Raw genomic sequence first — 12,671 nt, 5'->3', positions numbered from 1 at the left:
AACCTGAATTGAAGTCAGTGGTTTCATTTTTAACTTACCCGATTTATAAAACCATGTTAAGAATAATACAGCAACATTAAAATAATACTAATAATGTAACTACATACTGTTCTTCGTTGTTCTCCTAATGTGTCCGCGTGTGTTAAAAGTAGCTAATGAAACAAGGTGTTTGGTAGCGCGCGTGCATGAGGATGTGACGCACAGGAAGCGCTGGCTAGTAATTACAGCACTTTGTGTAAAAATGATGATTGTTATTTACCAATAGCGTGTGCACCGGTTGCAACTTATATTTAAAGCAACTTTTCAACATGTATCATATTCAAAAGATTCAAGATTCAAGGTTGAAAAGACTTTATTAATCCCAGAGGGAAATTATTTTGCACACTTCGCTGTCACAGATGGAGATTCCCAAGGACAGGAGATTAAAAATAGGAATGCTAACACATCTACACACACTCACATCAAGTCTAATTACTATTGTCTAATTACTTCTATTACTAGCTCAAGTGTTATTATACATGTTATTGCATGGATGAAGATTAACCCTTACAAACAGAGGAGGAGTTGTACAGACTGATGGCACTGGTAGGAAGGATCTGCAGTGGCGTTCTGTGGAGAACCTAATACTGATCAGCCTCTGGCTGAAGGTGCTCCTCTGTCCAACCTGCACACTGTGTAGGGGTGGGAGGTGTTGTCTAGGATAGAGAGGAGTTTGACCAGCATCCTCCTCTCAGCTACAGCATGTAGGGGGTCCAGCTCCACCTCCATCTTCAGTTTGTCCAGTCTGTTACTGTCTGCTACATTCATGCTGCTGCCCCAGCAGACCACAGCATTAAACACTGGCCACCACAGACTCATAGAACATCCTCAGCATGGAGCTCCAGACGTTAAAGGACCTGAGCCTCCTCAGGAAGTACAACCTGCTCTGAGCCTTCTTGTACACAGCTAAGGAGTTCTTTTACAAGTCCAGTTTATTGTCCAAGTACACTCCCAGGTATTTGTACTCGGTCATGACCTCCAACTCTTCCTTTTTAATAGTGAGAGGGGTGACAGCACTCACAGATTTCCTAAAGTATATCACCAGCTCCTTTGTTTTACTGGTGTTCAGTTGGATGTGGCTGTCCACCACTCCCTGATACTGTGACGTCACCACCCTGGAAACGTCCTAGCAGCGTCATCAGAGACCTCCTGGAGATGACAGAACTCTGAGTTGTACATGAGGTCTGAGGGGTACAGGGTGAAGAAGAATGGAAACAGGACTGTCCCCTGTGGAGCTCCTGTGCTGCAGACCACAGTGTCAGACACACAGTTCTGCAGGTGGACGTACTGGGGATGGTTGGTAGTCCATGATCCATGAGATCAGGGGGGGCTTAACCTGCATGTCCTTCAATTTATCTCCCAGCAGCACAGGTTGGAGGGTGATGAATGCGCTGGAGAAATGAAAGAACATGAGGTTCACACAGAGCCTCACAGTCAGTTTCTTCAAAGCAGCTCTGCAGAGCAACGCCGTCCTCATCTCTCCACCTATTAACAGTTTTAATGGTGGCAGGCAGCCTTTAAACCTGAGGTGTGTATTACGGCAGCAGATTAATCAAATTGTGATCGACTTTCCTAGAGGGGAGGGCAGTGGAAGAGTAGGCATCCTTAACATTAGTATACATCAGATCCAGTGTCCCCAGCTCACAAACTGGATGAATGAAGTGACTTGTCAAGGCTGGTGTGGTTAAAGTCACATATAATGTGACCACCATTCCTAGCTCTGAGCTCTTTAATGGTGTGTAAAAATGGCTAATTAGTAAGAAAATTAAAATAAAAACTTATTAATAATAGTTGGACCCAGTGATCATAGCTTCTTCTCAGTGGTGAGCTTCTTCTGCCATCGACAGATCATCACCAACACTGAAACGTGAAAAATTAATGGTTCAAACCAAGTCAAAAATACACAATTTCTTCTATTGGCTAAACTACTGTAGCTGCACAGCTATGACAATGACTAGATCAAAATCACTGTATCAGTCAAGGATACTCACCTATGAACACACACAGTATCAGCAGTACACGCAGTATAAGTAGGACCTGGGGTAACAAAGATGGAGGCCCTAGTCTCACTGTCCTGTCACCATAATGTATCTGAAACACAGGGAGCAGTGCTACGAATTTAATTAAAATACATCTAAACATTATAATTTGGGCAAAAACAGGTCAAAATGAATGCAAGTTCTTATTCTTACAATCCAACAGAGAGATGTTTTAGTCCACTAGCTGTTATCACTGTCTTTAGTTGCTACAGACCTGACCTTTCAATAGTTAATTCCAAAGATGGTAACTGGGCCCATAATAAAACAGCATAGAGACGTCAGACACTGAATAGAGCAGTGACATAAAAGCTAATTGATAGTTCAGTTAACAATCATGTATTTACTGTAGGACCTGCTACCAGCTTAATTGAAATGAGTATATACTGTAATGTTGTATCTGAATGAACATTTTTTCTTCTTAAACACCAGATACTAGTTTAATAACACAATCACAATGATCTTGTCTTAAAGTCCAGGGGTTTAAATACTGTAGCTTTACAGTTTGTCCACATGCCAAACCTCCTACCTCCTATAATGCAATGTAAAATACAAACCCATGAGCAACAGGACGTTAGAAAGCAAACACATATGTATATACTATTACCAACTTAGTACATTGATACAAACATCTGATATGTTCTGGTCTGTTGCGAATGGAAGCTTTACCATCAACTCCTGAAATGTAACATCAGGGATGTTCTTAATGTGACAGTGGAAAAATTCCGTGTCGTTGCTGGTTTCTTTGCCAGTCATGATGCAGGGGTGCTGTTTTCCACTGTGAACGCCCCACACTGACAACTCTGCTGTCGTCATCTCCAGCTCATCTTTCTTTTTCTAAATCAGAAACAAAAAATGCTATGCTACAGTTTGTTATGCATTACTGTCCTGTGTCTGGTCACGTGCGATATAAAGTTATTGTACCTTTATGGTGACGTGAACATCGTCCACCTTTCTGAGGGGTGTGAAGGTGATGAACTCAGGGTCTGGGTGGTATTTAAAGCTTGTGTAACAAACCAAGGTCTCGTTGGCTAATTTTAGAGACACGGAGCTGAAAAAGGACTGCTTGGTGCCTTTTGCTGCAGCTGTTTCATAGGTTAGATTCTGTGGGAATTAAGTAAAATAGAAATAAAAGCAGCAATGGAGACACTGTAAAGTATAGATTCTACATATAAAACATATACTGAGAGAAATGTTGTGTAATAATTAATTTCAATTCATTCAAGTTCCGAAAGTAAATACTGTTTTACTGACTTAGATAAAGCAGGTGGGGAGGAGTGCAGCTTCTGCTGCAAGCACCTGACCTACACTAACCTGACCTTGGGAAAGTGAAGGTTTAGAGGGGAGCTGTCCCGCCCTGGGAGAAAAAGGCTGAGCAACAAGTGTCTTAACTTTGGCATTATGATTGGGTAAATATATAATAAAACAATCATAAAAAAACAATTATACAGTAGGTCAAAATGGTGATCTAATGAGCTGTATCCCACCCCGTGAGCAACAGGTATATAAGGTGATGTTGCGACCAAATATTCTCAGTCTGTCCTGTGTTCTGTCACCTTTCTGTGGACTAAATGCTTTGTTAACCCTAGATCTTACTGCTCTGGACATTTTTTGCAACCTAATTTTGGGATCTTGCTGCTGGGGCTTTTATTATATTATATATATTATTTTGAGGATTGCTGGTTGGGACTTTGGGACTTTAGGACACTTTGGGAGTTTACTGATTTTATGTAACATGACCTTAATATTGTGGATTATTTAAGCTTTTCACCTTTTTGGGAATTTAATAATTTTCTGGATTTCTGGAACTACTGTGGATTTAGTTCATTTTTCTTCCTTTTTGGATCAATCATTTAATTCCTAGAATTAACATATTTTGACCTTTAAATTTTAACAAAAGAGAATTTACACCTATTGGATTTATAAAAGTCAGAAGATCAGTCAAACTGGAATACAAAGTTTTAGTGTCGGGCACAACACTACATTAGACAAGTGATCTCAAAAAAAAGAAAAGTATGAAGTGTTAGCATTATAGATAAACAACAAGACACTGTGCTCGGCTATGGACCTACCCCAGAATTGCTGCTTCTGGGTAGTGTGACGCCTTGTGGGTTGTGGCTGTGGATAACCCCTTCCACAAACTCTAGGTGGGATCCAATAAGTGTGATGGTTCTCTTCCCACTGAAGGACACAAAGCAACATACAGTCACACATGAACAATATCACCCTGTCATGTGTGGTTTAAATTTCCCATAAACAACCAAATGAGAGAGTTTTCTTTTGTGTGATTTATTATAAATCAAAAACATGATTGTTGATCGTGCACATCAACAAACCAAAAACCAGCTAGGGGGATCAGTGCATACACCACAAAGGTGTCATGCAAAGAGTCCACAATTCTAATAATAATAATAATAATAATTAACCCTTAATAGTCCCACAGTGGGGAAATTCATTCTCTGCATTTGACCCATCCCCCTTGGGGGAGCAGTGAGCTGCCACATGAGCGGCGCTCGGGGAAAATTCTCTAGTTGCTTCTGCCTTTTAACCCCTCTGTTCAACTACGGTGGAATGTCTGTGTAGCCCAATGAAATTGCATGTACCATCCCTCTCGCCTTGTGTGTGGAGATTCTCACACCTGCATCGCTGACGTCTGACTATAAGAGAGGAAGGTCTCAAAAGACAGAGAGATACAAATCCTGGCCTTAGTCCTGGAGTGTTAGCATAGTCCTGGACCCTGTGCATTCTTCTCTCCAGTGTGCAGGTGTCTCTCCTGGGGTGCCTGGCGGTTTGTGGATGGGCATGTCTGCTCCCCTCCCTGGTGGCTCGAAGAGGATCACGTCAACCTCAGTCACTGGTGGCCTGGAGATGACCGCATGAGTCCTGGTTCCTGTGCTCTCTGCCTTCCTGTGTGCAGGTGTCTCCCCCAGAGTTTTTGGCAGCATGGTGATGGCCACATCGGCCTCGGTTTCTAGCAGTCCAGCGCCAACCGCACCATTCTTGGTTTCTGGTGATCTGGTGACAACCTCGTCTGCTTCGGTTCCTGGTGATCCAGTGACGATCGCCTCTGCTTCAGTTCCTGGTGATCCCGTCTGCCTCAGTCTCTGGTGGTCCTAGCGACTGTTCCTGGTGGCCTTGCATTCACCGGCGTCAGGGCAACGTTGGCGCTGCCTCTATCGGTTTTCAGGTCTCATCAAGTCTTATTCTGTTTTAATTCCTGTCACTGTTCTGGACTCTTAAGATATGCTCCAGCACTTACCAGAATCATTGCCACATTGTTGCGTGTAACTACCATAATCCAGCGTTCTTGACCTCGCCGCCTGTCTTGTTCTTGTAAAATCTGCCAACCCATGTGTCATTTGCCTGTTTTTGACGCCATTTGCTTGTGTGTGTGTCAGTACTTGTGCACCGACCATTACCTGTACCTTGGACCTGTCTCTGTGATTAAACCAATTTTTTACTTACCTGCTGTTCTCGAGCTGTGCATGTGGGTCATCACGTTAAGCGCCCTGACACAGCCATGGCCTTCTTGTACCAAAATGGCCTTCAATCTCTTTTAAATATTCAGTGTATGTAAAATAAGGTCACAGACTAATTTCTTGAGAAAGGGGACTGAATGACTGTATTGTAATAATAGATTTCAAGGTGGGGTATTGAAGAATGTGCAAACACTTGCTACTGAACTACTTTTAGCAGTCTGAATTAAAACACAGTTTGCTTACTTTTTGTCTACTTATTTACTTAAGACGGTTTCTGTTTAGAACCTTTTTGTCCTGCATCTGCATAAAGTTGTCACATCGCTCATACAGTGACACCCTTAACCACAAACACACGGTCCAGAAAACAGTGTCAAGTTAAAACCTGTGAACATTGCTTTTAAAATAGGTCCAGAGTAGAGACGTTAGTATCTGTATCTTAAATATTCTCAAGTTGATCTCAAGTGATCTTATCTGAAAAACTAAAGCCACTCTGATACTGTATAATGTTTTTCAGCAATAGGGAACACTTTCTAAACAGACACAATTCAACACAATATGAATGATTGTTCATAGTAAAGAACTTGATGATTCTCTGACGTTACAGTAAAACTCATCGGTTTAAGTCTAAACTTAACTACCTAAGTTAAGTTACTGTTTATTACTGTATCTACAACAGTAATGGAAAGAATGAAAGTGTGTCTTTTCATGACTGATGCCCCTTGTCCCTAAGTTCTAACACTTCTTCTACAAATATGTCGCCTTACTACGTAAATCTGCTGCAGGGGTGAAGCACTTGTTTTTCTGTCTCATTAGTAATTACTGTAAGTAATTTTTTATCTCTTTCTGGAGTTTGAAACATGTCACCTGCTGATCAGTGTAAGTTTAACACAAGTTACAAGTAAATCCATTCTTCATTTAGAGTTTTGGCAGATCCAGATCTATCCTACTAGGTGACCTTATTTACTAGAGGTCACCATAGAAAAAAAGGAGCTTTTTGGTGGACACGAGAGAAGGTAGAAGCAGAGTCCTCAGAACACACACACATCACAGTGATCATTCCTACTGTAATAATCCACATACAGTATTCATACTGAAGCATATAAAGCAACAGCAGCACTACTGATCCAAACTTACCTGAACCAGGTGCTGTTTGGTTCAGTTCTGATGCAGGTGGGTGATGACTGGTAGGAGATGCCATAGTTGCCATGGCAACTGCCATCTGGTAGAACGACACACACACTGACCACACCTTTATAATCTGTACTTGGAATGTGGAACGTCAGATTCACACCAGTGTTGTTCCACACGGGAGACCTGTGCAGAGCACAGAGGAAGACACACATGCACAGACACAGTTTTGCTGTTTTTAGGGAGATGCCACACACTGCAACAAACTGACCTAACATGGTTAACCTCTGATGTTTGCACACACACACACACACACACACACACACACACACACACACACACACACACACACACACACACACACACACACACACACACACACACACACACATACACACAAACTGTTTCGTCTTGAAATGTGTCATCTAGTGTTTGCATCCGCACAGCAGTTTATAAAAAGTATAGTGAAGTCACATCACTCAAAAAGTCATCAAGCAAAAATAAGAGTGTTTTGTTCCTCATTTCAGACATTTCTATTTAAAAACCCCAAAGGTTTAGTTTGTCAGTCAAACTCACTCTTGTGCAGCACAGGCCGTGTCTCTCTGAAGCCTCACTCTGGTCACATCACTGAGGTTGTAACCTGACAACACTGCATGGTTCCTGCCGTAGAAAGACACGACTCTGGGAGAGATGGAGGAGATCTCTGGGGGCTGACAGTGAAGCAATGATCACTATTTAAAACATTAGCTGTAATGTGAAACAAAAGTTGTACTGAAGGTTGCACTCACAGAAAAGCTCATCTTTGACTTTATGGTTTGGCAAACACTGGCCTGTAGGAACAAAGAGAGGGAAGTGATTCAGCAGAGTGGCTGCTTTACTAACTAACATTAGCTGACAACATACAACATCTCAATAGAACTGTAACTTTAGACTTTGGCTAGTTTGTTTTTGGTCTTCTATGTTTTATACATATGCTACTGTACATAGACGATGGACAAGGATTAACTTAAGAAAACAAGCATGTAAAAATTGTTTTTAAAATGACACTGATATGTACACAATAACGATAAAAGCAACAATTACTTTCATTCTTAAGAACAATAAACTATAATTTCTAATAAAACTATTTTGGACAAAACAGGCATATTTACATTTCCCTCTCCGTGATTTGCCCAGGAACAGCCAGTTTTACTCCAACCACATCCAGACTTCACACAACGCTCACACCTAAAGAGAGAAAACATTATTATATATTGTATCTAGTTGATCTTATCTGAAAACAAAAGCTAATCTGCTACTGTATAATGTTTTTCAGTAACATTATAAAACACTCTATGTACATATTTAAAACAGGCTCAATTAAAAATCTTAATAATATAAATGATCTTACAAGAAAGAACTTGGTGATCCTCTGATGTTAGAGCAGTTGTTTAGTTTCAGTTGTTCTGTGAAATTCACGGTTCCAAGTCTAAACCGAACTGTGAGATTCAGGCCTGTTAAGAGAAGTTTAGAGTCATTTGTCATTTTCACCAATGAACATGTTATTCAAGTTTAAATTGCACATTAATGATAAGTTTTATAATAATGTATAATAATGTTAAATAATGTTTTTTATATACTATATTAGTAAACAAATGTAAGTGCATTGTGAGATGTTCCTTTTAATAATCATTAAAACTTACTGACCTTCATCAGGAAGTGTCCCACTTCTTAGGATGCAGGTGCATTGTGGGAACTGTGGAGGAGGGTTGTTCCTATCACACATCTCTCCAAATGCTCCCACAAACTGACAGGCAAAGCCAGACAGATCCTTTTGGCTCGTAGTCAGGTGTGTCTGAACGATCAGCTTGAGCTGAGGAAGGAGGAGACATTGATGAAGCACAGAAAGACACAACTGGCTCTGGGTCAAAGCCCAGATGTAACCTTTACCTGGCCAACGTGGCTCCTTTCAAGTTTGTAGGAAACTGGATCGTTATGGAAATCTTCAGGAATAGACAACCATTCTGAGTCTTTGCAGTCATCTTCAAATTCACAGCTAGAAAAACAAAATATGTTAAAAGCAAAATTAGAACTGTTTTATTGTGTCAACAGTGAAATGTCACAATCCAGACCAGTAGTTAGTGATGGTTCTGACCTGCGTTTAGACGAACACCACACACAGTTTGGATCCTGAGCAGACAAACACCCCTGTAGGTTTGTGAATGTGCTGCAGTTTGACACAGGTACACGCTTTACCTGGAACAAAACATTAAGTTAAATATGGACCATACAGTATGTTTAACCTTACACATACACCTGCTGTGTCCTACCTGATGTCTTAAAGCCACATACACATGTTTATGATCCACTTGATCCAGATGGATTTTGGGAAACACTGGGCGGTTGTCGTTGGCTCTGTAGAGCACTGTGAAACATGCAGGGTGGTAGTTCTTGTCCACAACAAGCTGAAGAAGAAAGAAGAATAGACTTCTCCAATAAAAGATGAGCCATGCAGGTCTAGTCCACTGCTCAAAGACATGCTACTTAGCATTGTGACTGACTGCTGAAGATCAGATCACATATTCAGACCGACATAGCAACAAAGAAAGAAATTTGTTATTTGCAATAATGATTGCAAATGAATTACAGAGTATAAAAACAGGAAACAGCAGTAATTAAAAACTAAAATTAGTTTCCACATGGTCACAAGAGTAATATAGCATTTTTTAAGACCAGTGTCGTTGTTTCTGACAGGTCCTCTCTAAACAGAAGGAACTACAGAAGTTCCTGCAGTACTGTTACAGCATCTAAATCTGATAAGATAATGGAGACACCATTTGCCTCTGAAGTCAATTAATGTGGGAAAATGGGGTCACTTTCCTTCTATTTCTCTGACAGAGTCATTGTTTAAGTATAATGGAAATTATATTATTATAATGGAAAAAAGGAAGAAGATCTTGAACTATTTTGCAAGTTTATTTCACTGCAGGAGTCATCATAGTTCCACTTTGGAACTAGTTTGTGGTGAGCAACCTCCATGAAATCAAAATATGAAAATGAATGTATTTCATGTATGGATGATTGGGCAAAGCTTTTCGAATGTAAAAGAATTGTAAATACTTAAAAACAAACTGTCACGCTGCCACGCACTACGCCCGTATGAATTATTAATTTTTGCCATTTGATTATTGTCCTAAAAATCTAATGAACCCAGACCTGATGTGCAGAGAGGGTATATGTTCATTATCTGCACCTGATGACATACAAGTGACTACAAAATAAAATTTGTCAGTGTTCACAGGTGTACGATTGAAAGCTCAGCAGCTGCTGCATTCAGCACCTGTGGGCACTTACAGTAAAGGGGGAGGTGAGACCACAGTCTTACTGGAGACAGCGTGAACACTCCCAGCATTTCCTTTATGGAAACCACAAACCTCCACTGCACATCTCATGCGTCAGTGCAGGAGCCGCATAACTGTGTTTCCATCCCTCAACGGGTCTGCACACCCTGCGTCCAGCATGATGAAATACGTCAAGTTTTTACAAACCTTAATGAGCTGTCCATCTGATGTCCCCATGAAGAAAACCATCCAGACCCTCTGCCTCAGCGCCAACACAGAGGTCATGTAGTTCTGTCTGAGGAGAACTGCCTTTGGCTCCAGTATCTTTGGCTGAGGATCCTATACACAGATTATAACATATGACTAAGTACAGTACATACTTTATCATGACAAATGGTACAAAATGAAAATATTACTTCATTTTTATCACAATTACTTCAATAATAAATGCTATAAACTCCTGCTTAACATTATAATAACAGGGGTCATTAGAACTCACTCATCAGTAATTGTTAATTAACGGACCCACCGTCGGCTTTGACCCAGTACAGGTTCCAAAGCAGAAATCCGGATCTTGATCGACCGCTCCTGTGAGATCGGGGCTGATGTCGAACACCACCAGCTCTGTGTTGGTTTGTCCTCCGTCCACACTGAACACTCCGCTCCACAGCACCGGCGGTTCACCCGGGATCACAGAGGAGGCCACAAGTCTGCTGCTTTCTGCTCCATCAGCAACGACGAGAGTCGCACCGCGCAGAGAGGACAGAGTCTGAGTCTTACTGGATTTTGTTGTCAGCCAAACGAGTCGGACTTTGTTATTTCTAGGACCTGACTGTACGTTGGAGAGCAGATATACTGTTGACCTGATCTGAAATCCGTCCACGAACTCCACATCACCACCACTGCTGATCGAAGGTGTGATTTGGCTGTCGGTAACTGAAAATATACCTCCACCCTGTTCATCACTTGTATCATAAATGTTTACAGTGTTGTAGTCAGTGTTACACTTATTGGATTGTCTTTCTTCTTTCCGTAACGCGGTCAGAATGTAAGTCCCTCCGTTCACTATATTCATCAAAAATGCGACCGACCCGCTGCTTCGCCTCAATGGTCCCACCTGGATCCTCTCGCTATAGATAATTCTCTTGATGTTGTTCAAGTCCAGAACTTCACAGTATCCACATCCATTGTCATTCGCACCGCAGCTGACCAGAGACTTGTTCGCGACAAATGGCAACAATACGTGGACATTAAACGTTGCGTTCCGCTCAGTCGTCTCAGAAACGCGGTGAAACTGCGCGTCCTCCACGCTTTTCCCCTCCTTTAAAATCCCCCTCAGGCTCAGACTCTGGACCAGTGTCAGGCTGTGGCTCAGCTGGTACAGCGTCTCCTCTGTGGCGATGTAAACCGTGTCGGTGGTCACGGCGAACTGGCGGATGTCTCCATCCAAAGTGAAAGCTCCTTCTTCCTGCAGACACAGAGCTGGTTCTCCCGAGAGAATAACAACTAAAGCCAGTAACAGGACCATTGTCAGCAGCGGTTAACAGGGAGACATGCGACGGTCTGCATCGCACGCTGCTCTCCACTACAGTGAAAGCCGTGCGTAAAAGCGCAGCGCTCCGCTGTCAGAAACAAGAAGTGCTCAGAGTGGGAGGGAGCGCGCAGCAAAACTGTGGACACCTTATTATATCTTAAATGTTATGATTTTAAAACGTTCATTAAGTATTTAGATTTGGTCTGAACTTAGTGGATCCATTGACCTGGGTGCTTTCAAAAATAATAGTAAATACGTCTTAGAAAACATTTTTCTTTATTCTGCTATTCTCCTGTGGCTGCTAATCATTTACACTGCGTTACTCGCCTCAAGAAGAATGAAACAGAGCCTTCATTAAAACTGCATAAAGTTCTCATTTACCTGCTTTAAATCCGTCATCAGTAACAACTAAATAACGATGAATAATCAGTATTATTCGCAAGATGCTCCTTCACCTAAATAAAGTGGTGAGAGCTCTGCAGCTGTATTCCTCATAAAATAAAGAAAAATAACTTAGCTCTACTAGCACAGCTGTTTACAGTGCGTACATAACAAGAACTGTCGTAAACTGGTGTTTTATGTTGTATCCAGGATCCTGTTCTCAGTCTAATGGTGTAGGTGACGAGTTTTGAAAGCGATTTAAGGGTATAACAGTAGATAAGTGTTATGCTGCTCTCTAGCGGTTGAGCGACACAGCGTTTAAAACTTGAACTGAGCTACATTTTTAACGTACCCGTTTTATAACATAAAGTCAATAATAAAACAATATTAAAACAATACTAAAAAAAACAACTACATACTTTGCTTCGTTGTTCTCCTGGTGTGGTAACGCGCGTGCATGAGGATGTGATGCACTTTTACCTCTTGACGTGCCCGACGTGAACAGGAAGCGCTGGTTAAAAATTGCAGCAATTTGTGTAAAAAGGATGATTGTTTATTTAGCGTGTGCACCGGTTGCAATTGAATATTTAAAGCAACTTTTCAACATGTATCACATGATGGATGATTTATTATACAACCAAAGATATTTATAACATATTTGAAACATTAGACATGTGAGGTGGTGTGGAGGTATCCCCACCCACCTTCCAGCCAAGATGGGAAATAATTGGCTCCCTGGGAGGCGGGCCAGGCT

The 12,671-nt window shown here is 41.4% G+C and overlaps 1 protein-coding gene across 1 annotated transcript; it reads right to left on the bottom strand.

Moving 5' to 3' along the window:
* Positions 1-334: 334 nt before the first annotated feature.
* LOC114861308 (plexin-C1-like) lies at positions 335-11,646 on the bottom strand. Its single transcript, XM_055511372.1, has 16 exons — positions 10,532-11,646; positions 10,210-10,341; positions 8,992-9,126; positions 8,817-8,917; positions 8,612-8,717; positions 8,369-8,534; positions 8,073-8,175; positions 7,834-7,909; positions 7,471-7,512; positions 7,259-7,392; positions 6,689-6,868; positions 4,148-4,256; positions 3,000-3,179; positions 2,745-2,912; positions 2,031-2,130; positions 335-1,899 (listed from the first exon to the last, which is right to left on the bottom strand). The coding sequence occupies exons 1-16, from the start codon at positions 11,528-11,530 to the stop codon at positions 1,844-1,846; spliced, it is 2,787 nt and encodes a 928-aa protein (XP_055367347.1). The 5' UTR covers positions 11,531-11,646; the 3' UTR covers positions 335-1,843.
* Between the last annotated feature and the right edge of the window lie 1,025 nt (positions 11,647-12,671).

This window comes from Betta splendens, chromosome 9 (assembly GCF_900634795.4).
Source record: "Betta splendens chromosome 9, fBetSpl5.4, whole genome shotgun sequence".
NCBI lineage: Eukaryota > Metazoa > Chordata > Actinopteri > Anabantiformes > Osphronemidae > Betta > Betta splendens.
This window is presented reverse-complemented; position numbering and strand designations above follow the sequence as displayed.

Coding starts and splice junctions, on each gene's coding strand:
- LOC114861308 (XM_055511372.1), bottom strand. CDS start 11,530: ATGGTCCTGTTACTGGCTTTAGTTGTTATTCTCTCGGGAGAACCAGCT. Junction 3,180..4,147: donor CCAGAAGCAGCAATTCTGGG/GTAGGTCCATAG, acceptor TAATTCCCACAG/AATCTAACCTATGAAACAGC. Junction 1,900..2,030: donor GATACTGTGTGTGTTCATAG/GTGAGTATCCTT, acceptor TTCACGTTTCAG/TGTTGGTGATGATCTGTCGA.